Source organism: Diadema setosum, chromosome 8 (genome assembly GCF_964275005.1).
Source record: "Diadema setosum chromosome 8, eeDiaSeto1, whole genome shotgun sequence".
NCBI classification, from domain to species: domain Eukaryota; kingdom Metazoa; phylum Echinodermata; class Echinoidea; order Diadematoida; family Diadematidae; genus Diadema; species Diadema setosum.
In genome coordinates this window covers 17,608,946-17,632,476 of record NC_092692.1, presented here as the reverse complement: position 1 = coordinate 17,632,476, position 23,531 = coordinate 17,608,946, and the positions used below count along the sequence as shown (strand labels likewise).

The 23,531-nt window shown below is 38.4% G+C and overlaps 1 protein-coding gene across 1 annotated transcript; it reads left to right on the top strand.

Moving 5' to 3' along the window:
* The first annotated feature begins 1,528 nt into the window (after positions 1–1,528).
* LOC140231656 (cytosolic endo-beta-N-acetylglucosaminidase-like) lies at positions 1,529–17,840 on the top strand. The gene is made up of 13 exons (XM_072311809.1): positions 1,529–1,655; positions 5,895–6,090; positions 6,786–6,934; positions 7,720–7,874; positions 8,858–9,006; positions 9,824–9,989; positions 11,012–11,115; positions 11,664–11,772; positions 12,308–12,501; positions 13,200–13,342; positions 15,985–16,189; positions 16,581–16,704; positions 17,430–17,840. The coding sequence occupies exons 1-13, from the start codon at positions 1,577–1,579 to the stop codon at positions 17,838–17,840; spliced, it is 2,184 nt and encodes a 727-aa protein (XP_072167910.1). The 5' UTR covers positions 1,529–1,576.
* The last annotated feature ends 5,691 nt before the right edge of the window (positions 17,841–23,531 follow it).

Genomic DNA, 23,531 nt, shown 5'->3' with positions numbered 1-23,531 from the left:
TACGATCCCTTTAAAATGCCAAAGGTTAGTGCATTTACACAAAGAGCAGTCATTTTAGGCATCCATCCTCAATTCTGCTAAATTGCGAATATGTGACACATTGTCACTACTGACACTAGACAATAAGTTCATCACAAACAACCAGTGGCCAAATGACAATCTATAGTCATAGACTATGGTCTAACGTTACAGTACAGAAGAGATGTGGTAGTATTAATTGGTACTATGGCACCATTTTCCATTCTGATGAAATACTCAAGGCACTTTACACCACAGCAACAAAGACTGAATAGAAAATACAGATGGTGCGGCGAAGGTAGCCGCGACACACGTCGCTGACCGAAGCGATCAGCGCGCGTCGCGTCGCGTCATGTGGTGTTTACCTGCAGTAGTAGGCCTACGGGGGAGACGCGTTGCTCGGGAGTAAGATAAGATGAGATGTCCAGATGACGAACTCAAAAACTGTTTATTATTTCAACAGACATAATCTCTGGGCTCAATAAAAGATCAAGACATCTTCTTCACACTCACAGGTGTGAAGAAAGAATAATATGAAAGTGATTCTGAGAAAAAAATGCAATCAATAGTACACAAAATAAATCACCTAAAATAAATCACCCAACACTTACCCATCGCTTCACGTTGCTATGGAGGAGAATCGGAGACACACCTCTCGAGCTCATAAGCTGTACGTACGTCTCTGGCGCTGGTGCAGCGATCGTGGCCAATTTGTTGTTTCTTTATTACCAAAGAGCAAAGTATATGGGTTTAAAATATTTTCACAAACTGACAATAATATTCTTAATTATTTACTTCCAAAATAATAGTGTAATATTAATAATACTTTTTTTTTTATTTCTTTAAAGCCAATTGCAGCTAAAGCTGTTGATGAAGACTTATGGTACGCAACATACCCTAATTGATTAGAAGATTCTTGTCAAGCTTGTGAATTCGTTTTCGCATTTAAGGAGTTATGATTTCTATGAAACATAGTGTCAGAAAAGAACATTTATCTTTTTTTATAATAAGAAGATCAATATCGAAAATTTAAGTGATGGAGGTTTTTCTATTATTTATTTGCTTTAATAAAAGCTTTTTCGTGTTCCATACTTTTTTACTACATGTACCAAACGAGCTAACACACTAATTTTTAATCGTATTAAATATTTGAAGGGTAATGCGCTCAAGCAATATACAGCAGCTATGTGACATTCAGACCAAATTAAACTGGGATTCATTTATTGAACTACTTATCCCCACTTTATGAGTTTTCGTTAGTTAGCAGATCAACACTTCCAATAGTAATAGAAAACATGAGTAATATCAATATTGATGAGGTTGATGTTGTAAGCTTTGATGTCTATGATATTGTGCTCTCTTCGATCCAGAGTTGTGCAATCACTTCACAGGGTCTGAAAATAACGTCTAGCTTCACAAACAAAATTATGACGCCTTCGTATGTTTATCACAGTAATTTCTACCATTGCCTGATGATCAACTCAGTCACCCAGGAGCTAGCGAACGGACAGGGACTGCCTATATTTTTCTCAAACATTTACACAATAGAATTTGAGCCATGTCTTCGTCAGCAGACCCAGGATCTCTTGCAGCTGAATTCAAGTCCAAAGTTAAAGTAACAGATTTTCCTGATCTAGGTAAGTATTATAACCCTGGGGCAACTAACTGTAAATTTAACCATGTTAACCAGTGCCAGTGCAGTGACTAGTGCAGAGGTGTCTAACTCGACTGTTCGAGTGTTAGACGTTGATGGATGGCCATGGAGTACGGCCGGAGTATCAATGAGTAACAACGCTTCGCTTCGCCTTCGATAGGTTATGAATATGATAAGGTCTTACTGTTATTTATCCAGGGTAGCCTCACCGCCTCATCAGTGTTTCCACTGCCAGAGAGGGCGATTGGGAGTAGGGAGTAGAGTCGTATCCACCAGAAATTTGAAATAGAATCTAAGTATCATGTCTTAATGAATGATGCACTAATGCAGCAGGGGCTAGGGGCGGATCCAGGAATTCTGTAAGGGGGGGGGGGGGAGGGGGAGGGGGAGGGGGGCACAACTAATTATTTCTTGTGCCACTTCCAGGTTTCATTTCTTTTTTTTTTCTTTTTTTTTCAAACGAAAAATTAAGGGGGGGGGCATGCGCTTATTGCGCCCCCCTCTGGATCCGCCACTGATGGTGTAAATTTAATTCTCTTACTTAGTTAGGGGGGGGGGGGGGCATGCGCTTATTGCGCCCCCCTCTGGATCCGCCACTGATGGTGTAAATTTAATTCTCTTACTTAGTTAGGGGGGGGGGGGGCATGCGCTTATTGCGCCCCCCCTCTGGATCCGCCACTGATGGTGTAAATTTAATTCTCTAGTCTTACTTAGTGCCGTACACGGCCCGGTACCCAGAGTACCGTCGTAATTTGCCTGGGGTACAGTATTGTGTAGCGCCATCTCATGTCCATTTTCATACAGTTGTACAAAAAGGAACTCTTTCTCAATGTTGTCGTGGCAACTATTTTCTCATCATCATCACCGGCTTAAATCGGTGTGGCGATAACGATCGCAATGCCAATTTTCCTTCCATGTCAACTTTTAAACAGCGAAGAGTACAACAGAGCATGAATAAAAAAATAAAAAAAAGTATTATTTGCATGCATTAATTGTTGCATCTTACAAACAAGAAAACATTTTTGTGCATGATAATACTAAGAATTATTTTCCACATTTTTGGTAACCCAGGGTAGAGCGCTGAAAAAAGAAAATAATAATTCAACAAAATTGGGAATTTTCATTTGGTAACCCAGCCCCAGGGTACCAAATATTACATCATATGAAATAGTTCACAATCCGCTTTTTAGAGAATTCTAAAAGTTACAAATATGCTCCAGACACCCTATTGCACTAAATTAGTAGATAGTCTAACTACAAGCTAAATGCCGCAGTGGTATTACTGTATAATAGCGAACAAACGATAGCTGATGAATACGTTCATCGAAGTAATTTTCCCTTCTTTTTCCGGACATAACCTTCCTTATCTTACTGCAGCTTTATAATGTAGAGTCGGCATAATTCAGTTTCTTTATCTAGTGCAGTGGGTAAGCCTACCACCAGTATTCAGTCACTTACTGGAATTTGAATCGGGCACTTTGACTTATATCACTAATTACAAGCCAGTATGGCAGTAAGTTCTACTGTCACAACACATACAAATCACTTCATGTCACATACTGCATTCACAACAGGAAAGTCCCTTACTCTCATCCAAAAATCCATTCAGAGTCCCAATTTCACTGTCAAAAATGCAGAATCGAATCGGCGCAACTTTTCCAAAGCGCACATGAATTAATCCCAGTTTTAAGAGTACAGGCTGCCGAAAAAGCACTAAAAATTGAGAAATATGCGTTCTCTCGCAAGATTTTTTGCTTAAATTGCAAGCTCAGAGTGTGATGGTATTCGCAAATATGCAAAAGAAAAACTAAATCCCTGTATGTCCCAATGTACAAAGGTTGAATGCAGGGCTGACTTGCCAGAATTTGGTCACCAACGGGCACCACAATGTCCCTGATGCAATTTTGCGCCAACAAGGTATAGCGTGGTGCATTTTTTAGCGGCCTCGAACATGCATATCGCCTGAACAAATTCTGATTGCGGTGACCATATTCTGTGGGGGATTTTCAAGGTGATATATTTTGGGATTTTGTGAAATTCTATAATGTGTTTAACAAAATAAAAGTTGAGATGAAAGAAATTTGATATACATACATTGCTGCAGATATGATTTATATATGTATTATTTTAGTGTAAAAGATATTGCAGAAAAGCTTATTGACCGAATTATACTGGGGGTTTACACTGTAACTCTTAGATGGTCTACCATGTTTACAATAAATTTACTGGTAGTAGTGCTGCCATGCAGGGCAGTGCCAGTGATATCCCGGAATCGATGCACAGGCCTAGGCTTACTACTTTATGTAGCCTACCAGCATAAATAGCATAATTTTCTCTACACCCTTTTAGTAAAGTCTTTATCATGTTTACCCTTGCAACCGGTTGTGCCACGATATCGAGACCTATGGAGCTTTTCTCAAGGAATTTAGTTACGGTATCTACGGTAAATTTTGGTCTAAATTTTACAGTTCAACGCAAGCTGTCCATATCGACCACAACGGCGTCTAAAATTTGACAGCCTGCTCAGTAGAAACCTTAGCCCAACCAGATGCCATGCTGTACAGCAGCACGGCTGTGTATATAAAAACCTATGGTCAAATCTTGGTGCGGATGCTGATACAATGTCAGCAATAGTGATAAGGCAGTCAAAAAAAAAAAAAGGCAATCAAAAAGATCCTGATTCTTATTTGATGGCGACTCTGCTTGCCTTCTAGCCCCTGGATCACTGTGGATCAGCCCCACACCACAGCATCTTTTGATAGCATATTGTCATGTGAAACTTGTAGTACATTGCCACCGAAGAAAAATTCAAAAAAAAAAAAAAAAATGGCATATAGACTGACATCTACAACAAGTAGACTAGGAGGGTCTGCAGTCAATGAGAATCAGGAGATCTACAGACAGCCTTCATGTATGTAGACCCTAGAACAATCCTACACTATGTATCTGAGCATGAGTTTAAAATATGTAAAGCCTTTTAATTTGGTTATATCATTGCATACCAATGCATTGTTCTTTCATGGACCACAGTTGATTTTTTCCTTTTCTTTGTTAATGTTACAAAGAAAAGACAATATGTTATGTTGTAAAGGTACTGTTTACCATTGGGAGCAGTGATTTTAAAAAATGTTTGAGTTATCACATTTGATGCCTATGTGTAGGTCAGTTCTATCTCAAAATATCCCACCATATAAAAGAATAAATTTGCAATAATGATGAAAATATAAGAAGAAATCACTGTTTTTCTCAATACACCATAACTGTGGATGGTTTATTTTAGAAACAATTTTGTGATACACAATGTAACTATTGTTCACATTTTTTATATTTAACAATACTTGATATTGATCATACTGATTATCATTTTTACATTAGTAGTTTCTCTCCCTAAGTCTTATGATAGAACTATTTTGAAGCCCTAAAGCTGGGTTTTTGTTTCATCTGCATGGTAAGTTATACACTGAAAAGAACCCAATCCCTAACCATCATCCCTACCATGGCATAACCATAACACTTCGTAACCCAAATGTTCACCCTAAAAGGTCTTGTAAATCCATTGCCCACAGACCCCTTTTTTAAAACTTTTTCACCCTAATGAGCAACAATTGGCGATGTTGTATCCAGGCATTATCTTTCTAGCTCACCTAAACTGAAGGCTCAAGTGAGCTACAAATTTTGTATTGTGATCACTCTTTGTTCAGCATCTGTCATGCGTCATCCATTATGCGTTGTCCATCATGTGTAAACTTTTCTCGTTTTCTTCTTCTTGAAAACCCCATGACTGATTATATCAAACTTGGCAGGTAGCCTAGGGGGATAGGATGTCAGTTGGTTCAAATGGGCACCATGCCCCTCCTGGAGGCCCCCCCCCCCCCCCCCCCAAAAAAAAAAAAAAAAACAAAACTAAGAAATCTTTAAAAATCTTCTCCTCTAGAAGCAAAAGTGATAGAGCTTAGTTAATATTATGAGTTAGTACATTGATGAGTGTAGTTTCAAGTTTGTTCATGGTGGAATTAGGAGTGCCTCCCTTGGCACTACATTCTTATAGTTGGATTGGCAGACTTGTTTGAAAGTTTCTCTTTAATGGTAAATGACATATCAGTCTTAAATGATATTTTGAACTAGGTATCCTAAATGTGTTTAAACTCGGTGTTTAATTGTTTGATCTCTCTTTTTATTTCTCATTTTCTCCTTCATGTGTTCATTCGTTTTCTCTTTGCAGGTAATCGTTATGAGCCCAAAACTTCAGAACCCATCACCCAACCTTTGAGAAACCTGGATGAGGTGTTGCTATGGCAATGTGGAGATGATAAATTCAATGTTCCAGTAACGCCGCTTGCTACCCCAACAACTCCAGACGATCCCAGACCCAAGACTTTGGTCTGCCATGATATGAAAGGAGGATACATTGATGATAGGTAAGCTATCTTATCACAAAAGATTTGTCCCACAGCTAGTACAGGGCTGTTGGATGGCATTTCCCTTCCACATATGGGGCTTGCATGAGAAATGCCATATGGCAGTAAAGTTTCCTCTTTTCTTGTGTGTTTAAAATTTGAGAGACAGAATTATCAATTACAGTTACTGTAGCTGTCTGATGTATCTGCTGCCAAGGTGGTGCCCTAGAATCAGTTAAGAGGCTACTGTGTGACCAGATAATCACTATCTTTTGAAGAGATATTTCTTTCATCATCTGTATAAATTCCAGAAAAGAAAGCAACAAAATGCCAAAAGCTTATCAGCAGCAAAAGCTGACATTCAGTATAGAATGAGTTTGGAAACAAACAAACAGACATACATGTACATCGTAAGACAAACGCTACTCTAGGTTTCTTTATTACCAGCATGGAGTGAGTTTCTCATTAAAAATGGTATGGGAATGTGTGGAACAAATATTAGATTAATACTTTTTCCATTTGGGATAAGTATTGGACATATATTTTCACAATAATATCAGCCATATATGAGTTCTAACTGAAAAGCAATGACCACTAAATTGTAGTGATTTTGCATCTTGTCGAACATTCATTTTCAGTTTGAGATTTGATGCCAATGTAAAGTCATATTACTCCATGCAACATTAATGTCTGTTCTGTTCCTGCCTCCCTGAAAGGTTTGTTCAGGGTGTTCCCATCAGCACAGCCTACCGCTTCTACCACTGGCAGTATGTCGACATCTTCATCTATTTCAGCCACCACTTTATCACCATCCCTCCGCCAGGTTGGACTGATGCTGCCCACAAAAATGGCACACTTATGCTCGGTGAGTGGATGCTGCTACATAGTATTTATAAGGCCATCTCCAGACTTAGCTGGGCAGATTGAGTGTATCTATGATGAAGTCAGCAACTCTTCAATTTCAGTGCTCAGTTTTCTGTAAGAGAGTATAGTGAATAAAGATCTGTCCATATTAGGTACAGTGTATGTAATGGAATACAGTGGACTCTAAGTAGTGTAAATGAAGTTCAGTCTTTTGTGATTTAATTTCAGCCTGCTCCTTTTATGTCTTATCCATATTCATTGCAGTAAATGTGAAAATTGAGGTTTTCGAGTAATCCACAAAATGTACTGAAATAAGATTAAAGACATTGGGGTGGTCATTAATCAGAATGAGTCTTCAAAATTACTTAAAAAAAAAATGGAGTTAAATGAAAGGCTGCATCATCTTCCTGTTACTATCATTACCTACAGAACACATGGATCTAGACAAGGCAGTCTGGTATTACAAATACAAAATAATATGCTTCATGGATTTGTGGATGTATACATTGCACATGAAGGATCAAAAGGTCATTCAAATTCCACACCTTAGCACATAGCCTGAAGAATATCAGGAGAAACGTTTGGTCATAGTAGAAGTAGATTATCTGAGTTTTGTTTGTTTGTGTGTGTGGGAAGGAGGGATGGTGCATGTTTTAATGTCTTTTTGACAATTTTATATACTGGAAGCATATTTTTCAAAGTAGTATACAGTGCTATTGGTTTTGGGGCAAATGTTTCTTTTGTAGGAGATAAACGTACTCTTGTGATTTTCATTGGATTCTTCAGGAACCATGATAACTGAGTGGCAGGATGGCAAAAAGCGATGTGAGGAGATCTTCCAGAGTGAAACTGCCTACAAGACCTTTGCTGATAAGATGGTGGAAATCGCAAAGTACTACAACTTTGATGGCTGGCTTGTGAACATTGAAAATCCTATTGCAGTAAGTGTTCCGCTAGTCAGGCATCATACATATATAAACTGTAAAATATGACTGCCTGCCTCTGTGCTAGGTGTGCTGTAAGATTTATTATTTTATACACACATACCCACTCCACTTCATAGCATGGTGTCCATTACCTTGTCAGTTACCTTATACCGGAAGAGTACCAGGAAATATCAAGAAGCAGTACAATTCAGATTCATGATGATGAATGCAATTCTGAGTTGTGAAAGAGTAAAGATGGAAACATGTTTTAAGAGAAGAATATTCTTCAGGATGATCTTGACTCTGTTTGACCACAAACTAATCACAGAATTGTCACATCTGGTACATATTATTACACACCACTTAAATGTTTGACACCATAGCATCTGCCGGTAGATGTTACATAGAAAGATTATGTGAACAGTATTTAAAGTTCAAATATTGATCTAATAATAATAATAATAATAATAATATATATATATATATATATATATATATATATATATATATATTATTATTATTATTATTAGATCAATATTTGAACTTTAAATACTGTTCACATAATCTTTCTATGTAACATCTACCGGCAGATGCTATGGTGTCAAACATTTAAGTGGTGTGTAATAATATGTACCAGATGTGACAATTCTGTGATTAGTTTGATTTTGGTGATTACACTATGTGACTTGTCTCTCATGACACAAGCAAACACACAAAAACAATATATATATATATATATATATATATATATATATATATATATATATATATATATATATATATATATATATTGTTTTTGTGTGTTTGCTTGTGTCATGAGAGACAAGTCACATAGTGTAATCACCAAAATAATGGGTTTCATTTTTGTGTTTTTCGTTGTCATGCCACATTGACACACTTTAAGTGAAAGGAGAAGCCCGAAAGGCCAATATATCTTTTATGTCTGTGTTTTGCAATAAACACAGAACGGCTTTTCTCTTCTCTGTCTCTACCAACAGCCCAACCACATGCCCCAACTCGTCGGCTTTGTGGACTACCTCACCAAGCAGATGCACGCCCACGTTCCTGGGTCAAAGGTCATCTGGTATGACAGCGTCATTGCCGATGGCACCCTGCGGTGGCAAGATATGCTGAATGATAACAACAGGTGAGGGCGGTCTCTGCTCTTCATGGCCTTTCAGCAGAGTAGTGAAGTTATCTCTTGCTTAATATGTCCCTTGGAAACAAAGCCCAGTAATGGATATTACAACAATATCAAAGTTGACATTTAAAATCGTGAGTGGGAAATATGTGATACCTGTAAGATACCATTTATCAACTTGCAATACATTCAGCTACATTCTATATCTTATTGTAATATACCAGGGCTATCCAATGTCAGTTACCCAGTGGCAGACAGTGCACTCGTTTCAGCTGATCTGACTGCACCTACTGTGCCACATACATAGTTAAACGTTAAAAAAAAAAGTTGTTAGTGTGTCACAGCAACCTTTGGTTCCATTTTTCTGATGGCAGTAACTAAACTCTAGCTATCAACCCGTTGAGGACAAGTCCGGAGTATACTAGGGCAAGCGTCTATGTGAAATGCATGTTCCCAAAACAAATCATACCAACCTAAATGGGTTAAGCATATCTCGCACATGTCAATGGGAATCAGAATAGGGAAAGGAGATTTTATGTTCCATTTGGCTGCACAAACCTGAAATTTTGTTAGCAATCGAATCAATTCGAGGGAAAATATGTCCATAAATCATCAAAATTGCAGGCTGAAAATAGTCTATTACTATCCTTTCTTCCAATCCACCACCCACTCCCAAAAAAGACAGAAAACATTTGATGGAGGTTTCAAGTCAAAATTCTAGCAATTTTGCATTTCTATCTCTAATGAATTCTGTAGATTTCATACCCTGGTAGTAAGTTCATCAAGAGTGTACTGATTGATGACTCATGCCTTTCCTCATCAGACTGTTCTTTGATGTGAGTGATGCGATCTTCCTGAACTACACATGGAATGAGAACAAACTGGCTGCCTCGGTCCAGAACGCCGGTCCCAGGCAGTTTGACGTGTACGTTGGTGTGGATGTCTTCGGCAGAAACTGCTTCGGTGGAGGAGGATGGAACACAAACAAGGTATCGTCATGATTTTACCTGTTTAAGACTAGTCCCGAATACTCGGGGCTGGTGTCTATGAGAAATGTGTGTTATAGTAAAATCATTTCGTCCTCAATGGGTTCAGTTACATTATTACTAGAACTGTGTAATTCATTTGTATGCTATATTTTAATGAGGAGGGGGAGGGGTACAAGGTTTTGACAATTTTCACTAGTTGCTCCTTGTTCTCATGCAAACCATTCACAGGCCCAAATACCACACTTTCCAGTGACAGTTCAGTGGTGATGAAAGATCAACTGTAAAGTCAAAGACAAGGCAAAGTAATGTTACATGCATAGCACATTTTGGTGACTCTAACCCAGCTTGCTATTGTAACACCCTGATGTGTATTATTGATGAGGCCTCTTGGTTGAATCAAAGCTCTGTGTCAGATATCACAAAGAATGTTATGTCTTGTCAAAGTGAGAAAAGTAACAATTTTGAAATCATGAAAAGTAAAATGTATCATACGAGTTTGCCATGTTTCTCAAACATGTTTCTTCTTTCCTCATCACACAAACAAGATGTTTGTATGTAGATCAGATATTTTGCAGAATATTCGCAATTTTTGAGTGATGGAGAAATGTGCTAGGAGATCAAAGTGTGCTGTTTTATTTATTTCATTATTGGTCCTGGCAGCATATCTTAAATTTTATGATTTTTAAAAAAAAAGTGAAAGTGTGAATTTGAATTGTATTAGATGGATATAAAATGAAGCAAATGACAGTTTATGCTTTTGCAGTAGGTAAGTTTTGTTTTGAATTGAATCAACCTTGTAGTTTAGAATTTGTGATCTATTAGTACTAGTGAGTACATGTCATTGGACATGCTCTTACCCCTTTGCACATGTCTTTCACCCATTTGCAAGGTTACGTGTGTTCTCTTGCATCTAAAATTGCCTGTAGAGTGACAAATTGAATGAACACCATGCACAGTGTCCCATGTACAATGTATGTATGTTTTTCCTATTGCCTCCTATTTGATGTTGTTTTCACTTTAAGGCCATGGAGGTGATCAAGAGACACAACCTGTCTGCTGCCATCTTTGCCCCCGGCTGGGTCATGGAGAAACTGGGAGAAAAGGAATTCATTGCCAACCAAGATAAGTGAGTCTGGAGTTTAAAAAATAGTTTTGTGTGCAGATCAGAGCTCTTTCATTGTACAAAGCTGATCTTGTCTCTTAAGGTATTTGTTCTCTGTATATTGATCGGGGAGTTGAAAAGCTCACTGTTCTGTACATCTTTCATAGATACTTTTTAGTTCTTTCATTCTGTGACTTTCTGTATGTGTCCATCGAGTGTCATGAATGTATGTTGAAATATAATCCATCTGATTCAAATCTGTCCCTCTCTATATCATCTCTCTAACCATCTATGCATCTAATAGTCTTTCCTGTCCATCCTGCCTGCAAAAAGCTCAATTTCTTCTTTTCATTGACATAGGCCTCCAGGGCAAAACATTTATTTGAAAGTGGAATAAGCGTAGAGGGCATTATCCCACATTGCTCAATTTAGCCTCTAGTAAGGAGCTCCTGAGTTGTCAGTCCATCATATTGGGTATTACTGGCAGTAATGAATTGTTTGGAGATTACCTTCCTATACCAATTACTTTCCTCCCAATTATTGTTTTAACTTACCTTCCTATATCACCCCAGGTTCTGGTCCCTGCTGCACCCCTACCTCTACACCCATGGCGTCTCTTCCCTCCCCTTCGTCACCAACTTCTGCAGGGGCTACGGAGAATTTGGATTCAAGTGTGGCAATGTGAGCACTACATTTCTGATTTAGTTATATTTCTTTTGTTGTTGTTGTTGCCCCATGGTAATCGCCCTTTGTTTATCTCAGAGAGTCTTAAACAGAAACAATTCTTACTGCAAAGTGTAATGAATACGATGAGCTTTGGCCCTTTGACCCAATCTTGACTATGTATGCCCGTAATTTTTATCATAGCTACTACTAAAACATTGAATAATCAGTGTTTATGTACATTAATGACATGCAATTTGTGAATCAGTTGCAATAAGAATGCAATGAGATTTGTAACTTTCACATAGACTCGATACTGTTTAACTGTATGTTGAAATTAGGGGAAATTAACAGTGACAGCTGTCCAAAATCTGAATATGACATTTGAAGTGACATCAATTTCAATATTCTGCATTGTCAGTTGATTCAGGAACCGATAAAACTGTTCTAAAGCTTTTCGTTTTCAGCAGATCTCTGTTTTTCTAATTATTTGTTGCAATAAGAAAGTGAGGGGGAAATTGTCATGAAGGCTTTCCATCCTTGTCATATCCAGGAGGTGATGAAGAAAGCCTGGTGTAATTTCAGCGCCCAGCAGATCGTCCTGACCCACGGTCCCGAGCAGTTTGCTGATGTTGAGGGCGCTGCAAAGAAACAGACCATGCAGCACGTTGTGTCGGATGGCTTCAATGGCGGAGGCTGTGTTGAGATCCATGGCTCGCTGGCAGCAGGGCAGGTCAACAGGTGCAAGTAAGTTCAGAAAACCTTCCCAGAATTCTTCAATACTGAGTTCCTTTTCAGGACATGGTGTGTGATAATGAGGATGGCAGAAGTAAATTCAGAAAACCTTCCTAGAATTCTTACTAAGTTCCTTTTCAGGGCATGGTGTGTGATAATGAAGATGACAGAAGTAATTTCAGAAAACCTTCCTAGAATTCTTACAGAGTTCATTTTCAGGGCATGGTTTGTGATAATGAAAATCACAGGAAAATGTCATGTGTTTCAAGTTGATGCAGTTTTATTCTTATGATGAATTAAATGTATAATTATCAAAAAAGATATGATATTTGATGCATATTCAACTTAGCTGTCAGACTACAACTTCATTGAAACTAGGTGCAAACATGCATTTGGATAATAAATAGTCATGCAATATTGTTAATTCTTTGCTGGACTCTGGTGTTCCAAAGTTAATCTTTAGGCCTGCAGACACTGGTCTTTTTTATATCTCTCTTTTTTCTATATTCTTAAGCACAGATTCTCTTTGGAGTCTCTGGGGAACCTAATATGAAAAGAGTGCGAAAAAGGACGATATACTATCCAAATAAGCACATTAAGTATGTTCAAGATTGGCCCTGTGTACTGCCAGAAGACTATACATGATCCTGCCAAAATCTATGATGGTAAACTAATCATCATCCATGTTGATATTGCTCCCCCACCTCCAGACTGTTCAGTACCGGTATCACAGGCTGCCACCCTCTTCTCGTGTCCTACACACTCAAGCACGGTGACTCCTGCAGTGCTTGTCTCTACCTCACCAGCTCCAGCGGCCAGCTCACCAAGGATCTCATCCTCTGGAATAGTGTGGGTGAGTACAGGGCCTCACGGGGCAGAGATGTCTCCTCCACCTTCAGATGTTGCACTTCTTCTTTTTTTTTTTTTTTTTTTGGGGGGGGGATATACTATGGTGGCAAAGGTCATGTAGAATGGATGGCTGGTTGTAATTTTTGGTTGAGTTTTATGTGTAGTAGAAACAAAATATTGATTTCTTATTGCATTCTTGTCAAACACATCTGTGTGGTCAATTAGCAGCTAATTATTACACATTTTAGGTATGTTAAAAAACTTTCAGTAGCAGAAGTGATTGAGTCTTCTTATTTTTATGCCTCCGCCACGAAGTGGTGCCGGAGGCATTATGTTTTCGGGTTGTTCGTCCGTCCGTCCTTCCGTCCGTCCGTAATGAATTTTGTGGACAAGGTAACTATCGAAACCTGTTGAGGTATCCTAATGAAACTTGGCATGTATGTGTATTAGGGGGTGAAGTTGTGCCTATCAACTTTTGGGTGCACATGCTCAAGGTCAAAGGTCAAAAGGTCAAGGTCAAATACATAAAATTTCACTATTTCCACCATATCTATTGAATGCCTGAAGATATTTTCTTGAAACTTAGTGTATACATGTATTACCCAATTAAGATTCTCTGGTGAAAGTTTGGGTCATGAGGTCAAAGGTCAAAAGGTCAGGGTCAAATACATAAAATTTCACTATTTCCACCATATCTATTGAATGCCTGAAGAGATTTTCTTGAAACTTAGTGTATACATGTATTACCCAATTAAGATTCTCTGGTGAAAGTTTGGGTCATGAGGTCAAAGGTCAAAGGTCAAAAGGTCAGGGTCAAATACATAAAATTTCACTATTTCCACCATATCTATTGAATGCCTGAAGATATTTTCTTGAAACTTAGTATATACATGTATTACCCAATTAAGATTCTCTGGTGAAAGTTTGGGTCATGAGGTCAAAGGTCAAAGGTCAAAAGGTCAAGTAAAAATATTAAAACTTCTTTTTTTTCTCCGTACCTTGGAAAATTGTTCAAGGTATCTTCATGGAACATAGTATATACATGTACTGACTGGAAGTGATTATCTAGAGAATGTAGGGTTCATGGGGTCAAAGGTCAGGGGTCAAAGGTCAAGTGCAACACTTCAAAATTTTACTATTACCCTCATATTTATGCAATGCCAGCAGGGTTATTTTTTTACACTTGGTGTATGCGTGTGTAACCTAATAGAAATTCTCTGGAAAGTTTTTTTTTTCTCTTTTTGCCTCAAAGGTCAAAAGGTCAAAGATCAAGTGAAAGTGCTGAACTAACTTTTTCCTCCATATCTCGGAAGTGGCTCAAGTTACCTTGAAACTTAGTACATATTATGCATGTTCTACCTGAAAGTAATTATCTTATGAATTTTAGGGTCAAGGGCCAGATGAAAATGGTAACAATTTACTATTCAATTCAGAAATTGCACTTTTTCTCCACACCTGTACCTTGAAAATTACTCAATGCCTAAATGTATGAATGGGTCAAAGTCAAGTTAAAGTCCTTAAATCCCTAGATACATGCTCTCTTATTCATCCAATTAAACCTAGGTCAAGGAAGGTGAACATTCAACACATTTGTGACAAACTTGTCATTCCAATATTTTGCCAATTTTGTGAAAATGTAATCACACAGTGTCCACATGTACTATCTAGACCTATTGGGAAAATCATGCATTATGGCGGAGGCATACCAGTCGCCAAAGCAACATTTCTAGTCTACATTAGTTGTAAGAAAACAATCTGGTCTTTTGGTAATAGACCACACATTGTTGTTTTGTGTGCAACTGTGCAAAGTAGTTGTGTGAAATGCAAACTATGGTGTGAACTGTGCTTTCCAAACTTATCATTTGACCAATCCAATTTTTTTCCAGTGCTTACAGGATATTCCTCTAGTATTTTCTGTCCATTTTCATCTTATTTTGATTTTGTGTGTTTATGCAGCCTGTGGAAGATATTTGAACAAAAGTCTGTGTCCAATCCTTCCAGAGACTCAACTGTTTGAATATTCGTAGTGACCAGAAAAGCACACTATAGAATTATTCTGTTGTGAATCAGTGGATGAGACCACAGACTGTCAGTCACAAGGTCCTTAGTTCTAGTCCCCTGGCTGCATCCATTGTGCCCCTAGGCGAGGCACTTTCTTTGTTACCTAGCCCTTCAGAGGGGGCTTGCTTTACAAGCGCTCATTGCTTCCTTAGCAGCCACTTACAATTCAGTTCAATTCAGTCCAATCCAATCCAGTCCAATGCAGTTCAGTTCAATCCAATTCAATCCAATCCAATCCAATCCAATCTAATCCAATCCCAATCCTATCCAATTCAATCTAACCCAATCCAATCCTATCTAATCCAATGCAGTCAAGTCCAATCCAATCCAGTCAAATCCAGTCCAATCGAATCCAATCCAATCCAATCCAGTCCAATCCAATCCAATCCAATCCTATGCAATCCAATCCAATCCAATCCAATCCAATCCAATCCAATCCAATCCAATCCAATCCAATCCAATCCAGTCCAATCCAATATTAATCCAACTCCATCCAGTTTGACTAAATTCAATTCAGTTCCTCTGGGTCTGCTCCCAAAACAGTAAGATAGTCATCATGTTTCTTTTCCACCCACAATGATGCAGATGAGGCTAAGGCTGGAGAGCAGCCTATGAGTGGTTCGGGCCTAAGGCTGTCAGCCCTGGTAGACCAGGACTCAATCCCAGAGTCTCTCAGGGCCTCCAGCCCCACAGTCTTCTCTCCTCTTGGCTCAACGTGCCAGAAGATCCTCCAGGATGCCTCCTTTGGTATTGACAGCTCCCTGGTGTCCACCCAGGGATGGGTTACCAGGTAAGCCAGGCCCATCTCACAGTCAGAAGATGTTCATGTAAATGAGAGCATTTGGGAACTCTGCATTAGTACAGATAGTCTTCTGTCATTGCTTTTATCTATGCCTGATGTTTTTGCTAGCCTTTGGGTTTTTGGTTGTCTTTGTTTACCAATTTGATTATTTTCTTCCTTTCTTTTTGGCAAGTTCTTCTTCAAAATAACCGTTGTACCAGTGACATGTGCAAGATTAAAAAGGTTTCATTGTAATTGAAAAATATAACAAAATGGTGTCAGCAGTATTTCTTGTGTGATTATGAAAACACAAAGTATCAGCAGGTCTGAGCAAAACTGTCTCCATGATATTCAAAATGACATCAATCTTTTACTGTGGGTGTCTGTCTTTACTTGCTAGGAACTACCTTCTTCCTGAATCAGTCCTTTCATCAGGGGCCAAGATTTCAGAAATTGGCTTGCTGCTCTTCTCAGCAGCAGGGAAAGCCTTGGATTCATACTCTGTCAAGATTGGTGAACTGAAGGTAGGTTAAACGACTTGATATTTTGGGTGACACAATGATTTTTCTCTAATTGGCACTACCTGTCAAAGAGTTCATGTCTTTTGATTGTTTGAAATATGAGATTTTAGATATCTGTAGGTATGTTTTCCCCGTAAATCTCAAACAAGACTGTCATGATACCTACCCCCACAATGTGCAACTGTATTGCCTGATAACCAGTAATGGTTTACCTGTTCATTCTTTTTAGCCTTAAACTAGGATGATTACTTAAACCAGCCAATAATGTCATGTGATGTGGACCCTTTTGTCATTCAGAAGTAGATTGATTTTATCATGAGATGATCTGAATACTGTAAAACACAATATTTTCGTGGCATGAAATTTTCAGGAATTGTAGCAGACAGCCTTTTTCGCGACATGAAATTTTCGCGAGTTGCCTCTAACATGCAATACGTGTATTGTAGACAAGAACTTTCATATGCATTTTGATTTTGTGAATCTTGGCTGTCGTGAAATTCGTGAAGTTAAAATGCAGCAAGTGTAGCAAAAAAAGCTACTGAAAACTGCTTATCCAATGAGGGCGAGCCAATGGAGTAAAAAGGAGTCAAAAGGGGCCTGCACACAAACATTCCTGTTTTTACAGTACTGTTTTAATCACATGGGTATGAAATGGCGTCAGTTTGTATTCCATTTCTCTTCATGTATGACATAGCTTGCTTTGCCATTTTGGGGTTTTTATTGTGTAGATTGTGGACCCAAGAAGCCTCCATGACCAGACACAGCAGGTGACCAACCTGACCTGCCAAGATGTCAGCTGGCACCCACCCATCTCAGAGGTCCTGGAGCCAGACACGGTGGTGTCACTCTGCGCCACCCTCAGCTGGTCCTACCCGGCCAACCAGGGCAACCACTTTGACATCTACTGCGCCGGCGTGGAGCGGGACCCCAACCAGAGCAGGGGCGTCGGCCGCAGCGACAGGATGTTCGTCGGAAGGGCGCACAGCAACACCTTCCGCGTCTGCCACCTGCTCGTCCCCAAGCTGGAGAAGGAAGGAGAGGAAGGGGCCATCGAGTTTTATGTCCAGCCAACAACGAGGGCAGGCTTCTCTGCTCCCCTCCTTGGTATCTCCAAGTGTAAAGTGATCTACACGAGTTAGGGAAGTTTTGAGAGTTGCAAGATCTTCACTTTGCCTTTGTTGGTGGAAGAAGCCAGTCAGTTTTGTTCTTATCCTGGTAACTTTTTTTTTCCATTACCATAGGGCGTTAACCCTGTTGGTTGGTGAAGTTGTTGGCGGTCTCCACACAGAGAGGTAGTTGGTCAATTTGACAACTATTTGTTTAGTTTTTATTCTTCCCCACACTCCAAAATGTGTGTGAGAATAGAGTTCACTGATTTATTTATCAGAGATTGAAGGAAAATAGAATGGCATAGTAGACGCAAATTGTCATGTAATGGCATGAGAAAAAGGGAAAAAAATATTCGGAATAAGCAGTTGTTTGTATTGTTAGGCATTCCGATCTTTGTCAGGATCATCTTTTCAGGACATATATTAGTTTGAGGGTTTTTTTTCCCCCTCACAAGTGTGTATTCATTAGCTCTTTGACTATCTTCCACCCAACCCAATCCCCGCAACTCTCTAAAACAGAATTTTCACCCACCAAGCTTTTGATATTGTGCATTATGAGTGAAGTAAAATCATTTCTTTTTAAAATTTCCATATCTTAAGCATTAGATGCTGGCTTCAGCCCTCTTTCTTCAAATGCCTTTTTTCTTATGTTTGTTTGTGTGTGCTTTATCTTATTTTGTCATAAACAGGGTAATATACAAGTTGATTCGGTGTAAGGCAGACTTGATGCTGATATGTTACTCAAGTCCAAAGACTCAGTTCACTTTTATGTCATTTTTTTTTTTTTTTTTTGTCTGCAGTACAGCATGTAGAATAGTTGAAGAAGTGACATAAGTTTGACAAAATGGAAAGAAAGAGTGTGGAGTAAAGAGTTAATTCTCTGCTGATTCTGCTCTCAAAAAGATTTCCTTGGAAAATTTGCAATCTCGTGAAAGATTGGAAACCAATCAATTCAATAAGCTTAAATATGCAATATCAGGACATCACACATTCAATTTTGTTTGCTTGTTTTCATCTGATGGGAGAGGTAGGGATGGTAGATCTCCATTAGTAATTGGGGAAAAAAACATCGCAAGCATTCTATTTATTTATTGTGTAGAGTATTGTTGACTTTTGTTTGCAGTGCTTACTTTTGTTATAGTATCTAATGCTGTAATGATCTCAGGTTTAGCTTAAGAATTTGTCAAAGTATGATACAGCTCTCTAGATCCTCAGCTTTCCATTTCAAACCTACAACTGATTGGAAATCTGTGACATAAGATTGAGATGAATCTTAAGCCATCCTGTGCCAGAGACTTTGGACAGTGCTTTGGGGATTTCTGTGCTGATCGGCATTCAACAAAGCACTGACAGGATGTCAGTTTTTCCCGATGTGAGATCTTTGTTTCAGACCTGATGACAATGTTCTCAGTATCAGAAATCCTTATTGATACGAGTTCATATGATTTCTTGTATATGTTTAGTTAAAATTGCATGGTATAATCATCACACGTTCAAAATCACATCATGCCATTATAGTACTGTTTTCTTGCTTTCTTCAATTCTGTTGTATACATATCAAAGCGCCTGTACTAACTTTGGTCATGTACAATTTTTTAGCTTTGCAAGAAAATTCTATTAAGGTTCTATCTTTTCAAAAATAAAATCCAACTTTTCCTTCCACTTTGAGTTCAAACTCTTGAAGGAAAAGAGAAGTGCTAATTACTGCATTCATTACCATGTGACAGTTATGTGTGAAAGTAATATTTCCTCATTGCAGTTTGAGTTGTAATATTCCATAGAGAATATAGGTGGTTTCATGTACTATATTTTGCAGACAATTCCTTTTGGTTTCAACAGAGACTATGAAATATTATAGGAGCAGCAGGTGATTTTCTTTTTTTTCTCTCTCTCTCTTTTTTTTCACCTCTACTGAAATTATTGTTTTGTTCTCTTTTTTTTTTATATTTAAGTGCTGAAAACGTATGATTAGATTGTGACCAATAAACTTTTTAGTGGTGTGAAGGTGACATGTACTTGTGGCCAAATATTTTTTTTTTTTTTTTTAAATTTCTTGAAGTTACCAGTGTGATAGCAAACTGGTCATCTAATGACTTTTATTGCCTCTATTGTCCCAGCAGTGGGACAGCCAGGATCTATGCACTTTTCATCTACATTCCAACTTGTCGACATTCTGTGATACATGATTATGTACACCAAATAATAGGTTTAATTGTAACAACTTATGAAATAAGAACCATCAATTTTGTATGTTTTTGCAATGTGATTGCTTTATTATGCTGAATTCCTGAATTCCTCCAGTCAATTATGATTTTGGTTAAAAGTTGTTACGATGTCAAATATTTTGTATACATTGTTACACATGATCCAGGGCTGCACACTAACCCATTTTTTCTACTGGTCCGACCTGTCTGTCAGACCAGCAGGTACCCAGTTTTTCCATTATTTACTGGTCCATTCCTGAAAAAGTTACTGGTCCGACAGTGATTTTTACTGGTCAGGGACCATCGGACCAGTGCCATTTTGCAGCATTGCATAATCTTTAAAGGAACTATGGCAAAGGCAATGCTTGACCTATAATCTTCCAATATTGTTTATGAGTACGAAGGGGAGGAAATTACAAATGATTCCTGGTCATCCGAAACCATTTGTAGGTTTAAATCCTGATGAGTACTCAGTCACATTTTTTTTCTTTATATGCTTGTCAACTATGTATGTCAGCAGAAACCATTGTTTTAAAGCCTTACATGGGATTTGCATAATATGTATACATTTGTCAACTTGTGCATTCCAAGAGGGGAGAATCCTTGGCAAAATAGAATGCAGAATGACACATGTGTGGTGCATTATATGTGACCCGCTACAACAAAAGGATCCTAAAGTCACTGACGGCTGAGCCGAGAAAATCGAGTTTGAAGTCACATAATCAAAATTGGTCAAAACAATCGGATTTCTGTTTTTTGCATAATTTTGTAGGCTAATGTTTTGTGTATCATCTGCCGAAAGCTGGACTCCGCCCCTAGCAACGAGGGAGCGATCTTATTGGTCAGTGTGTAGCATCCTGATTACTCATTGGTCGTGCGTAGACCGCTGGCGCTAAGCTTGAATGAACATCGCGGAGGTCGCTATGAGCATACCTGCTATTGTCAAGCGCTGAAAACTGTCTCGCCTCCCCTTGATCTTAATAGCGTCGGAAGGAAAACTTTGAAGGCGTTTTTCTCGAAGCTCTGATTTCCATAACCACTTGACATGCGCTTATAAAATCAACGATATCTCCGCAACCAAGTACTTTTATGAGTTGTGCTATATATGAGATTAAAGTAGAAGAGTACGGGAATAATGTCATGCCATTTTCAGAAAATTGTCCTCCCCCGACGTTTGGATCCTTTTGTTGTAGCGGGTCACATATAAAGTCGTAGCACCAACATCTTTGCATTTCTATTTTCGCCAGGCATGATATTTCTGTGACATTCTACATCCACCTAAAGTGTGCAGTTTGTAAATTATTCTCTCATTAGAGTGTCACCATTGTCATATATTTAATTTGTAAATGAAGTATTTCTGCAGGCTGAAGCATGCTTGCTTGTGATATTAATTCTTGTATGAAATCTTTACTCTCTGTCTTTCAAGTCAGCTGAAATTTCTGTAGCATAGTTTGTTTCCTGTCCCTATATCAAGAGAGACAAAATACAGTGGACTCCCGTTATAACGAAGTCCTCGGGACCGGCAGTTTTCTTTCGTTATAACGAAATTTCGTTATAACCGAATGAATAAACAATAAAAATACATAGAGTTGATAATGTTGCGGCCCTAGATTTTATTTCGTTGTAACCGGAATTTCGTTATAACCGTGTTCGTTATAACGGGAGTGCACTGTAGTAGCATATATCTTAGCCATTGCTGACAAATATCTTGATAATGTGTGAAATTTGTGTGCAGACTGATCAGAAAAAAAAGAATACTAATCGAAGGCATAATTTTTGTGAGGTTTGTTGTATCTGTTTTTGATATCAATAATTTACAAAGTGTAAATGGCAATCATTATATCCATGATAATTAGTATTAAAATGTGTGATGTAGAACTGATTATGTGTTGTAGCCAGTAAATGAGTACTGATCAAATGGTGAATGAATGACTTTAAAATAGAATGCATTCGCTTTTCTTTATTTGAGATGGACATGAAAGCAGTGAAATGAATCATGTAGTGGGTCGGCCATTAACATTTGTCAGGCTGATGCAGCAGAGATTTCATATTTCAGTACCTGCATATAACTCGTTGGGTTTAATGTCATGGCAGGGAGGTGTAAGAAAAGGAGAGACAACTCGTTCGTAATTCATGCAAACACATGTTTGGTTTCAAAGCGTTACAATGGGATGTCTATCATTCCACTATACGCTTTGAAGTCATGCTCTGCACCGCTCTAGTTGCAAGGCGAAGTTCGGAGACGAGGAACGCATTTCACCTTTCGTTGAATTACAAGCTTTATTCCCCCGTAAAATTTTAAATGAAATACTCGAATTGATTTAGAAGAGTTTAGGAAAGAATTCAATATTATGAACATGTATTTCTAGTTTCTTCGTAATGCGCAAATCGAAATGAAATGGAAATTAGGCCCTCTTAAAAACCTAATATTTTTCTATAATGCGCACATTTCCGCATGTTAGTTTTCTATCCTTTAATCTGGGATATTTTGATCTTTCAAATAAAGTACTTCGCTAAAGCGTGCTCCAGCGTGCTTTTAAACTATTTGCTGTTAAAATTGTCAGTTTTACACTGCATTTTGATTCTCTGCTCCAATTCAAGGTACACAAATTCATTGTTGCCATCACATTGAAAGAGAGAGAGCGAAATGCAGTAGGGGCAAGTATTCTAGATGTGAGAGCGCTAGTCCCGATTATTGATGCTCTCTTTTGTCAAAGCACCTGATTTCCACCTGTAGTTAAGCGCATAACTTTTCGGCGGTGCCGCGCATCCTTCAAAGGAGAGCAGGAGTTGTCTCTCCTTTTCTTACACCTCCCTGGTCATGGGGTGCCTAGTCGCACTTTACACCAAAATCAGTCATTTTGTCGACGGAATGACTAATTTTGTAATGAAATAGGCCATGCGACACTTGGTGCCCCATACAAAACTGTGATCTTTGTCCATGGTTTAAACCATGGACAAAGATTGTACCACCTTCATGAATTCGAACCATTGTGTCTAGGTCACAGGGAATCAAATTTGTGTCTGACATAATATCATCAATGTCTGTGATTGACAGACAAAAATGTTAATGTATAGAGTGTGTGTTGGAATTAGAATAGTGTTATGCCTGCAAAGTGCAGGAAGTTACTATCTTAATATTTTCTTTAATATGAGTTTGTTGACTAATGGCATTTTTACACTGAAGTAATATGCTATAACAATATGCGGATTTGTGGATCATGACTCTGTGCTGAAAATTTCTAATCAGTTTGATGCAATGAAATGCAATGAAGGGATACAAGGTATGTCAAACATAAATGGCATTTGTGTGTACTACAATGTCAGTTTCAAATGCATCCACAGATGTTGAAACCACAATGGTGACTACAGTACTCATAAAACATATTTTTCTTTGTTTACCTGTTTTCTCAAATACAAAGCCATGTTGTTCTTTTTGTGCTGATGGTATTTGATCATGACTGTGATTACAAACATTGTTGTCCAACAAATAAACTTATTTCAGACTTACGATGTG

Coding starts and splice junctions, on each gene's coding strand:
- LOC140231656 (XM_072311809.1), top strand. CDS start 1,577: ATGTCTTCGTCAGCAGACCCAGGATCTCTTGCAGCTGAATTCAAGTCC. Junction 6,091..6,785: donor GGAGGATACATTGATGATAG/GTAAGCTATCTT, acceptor CCTCCCTGAAAG/GTTTGTTCAGGGTGTTCCCA. Junction 11,773..12,307: donor TTGGATTCAAGTGTGGCAAT/GTGAGCACTACA, acceptor TGTCATATCCAG/GAGGTGATGAAGAAAGCCTG.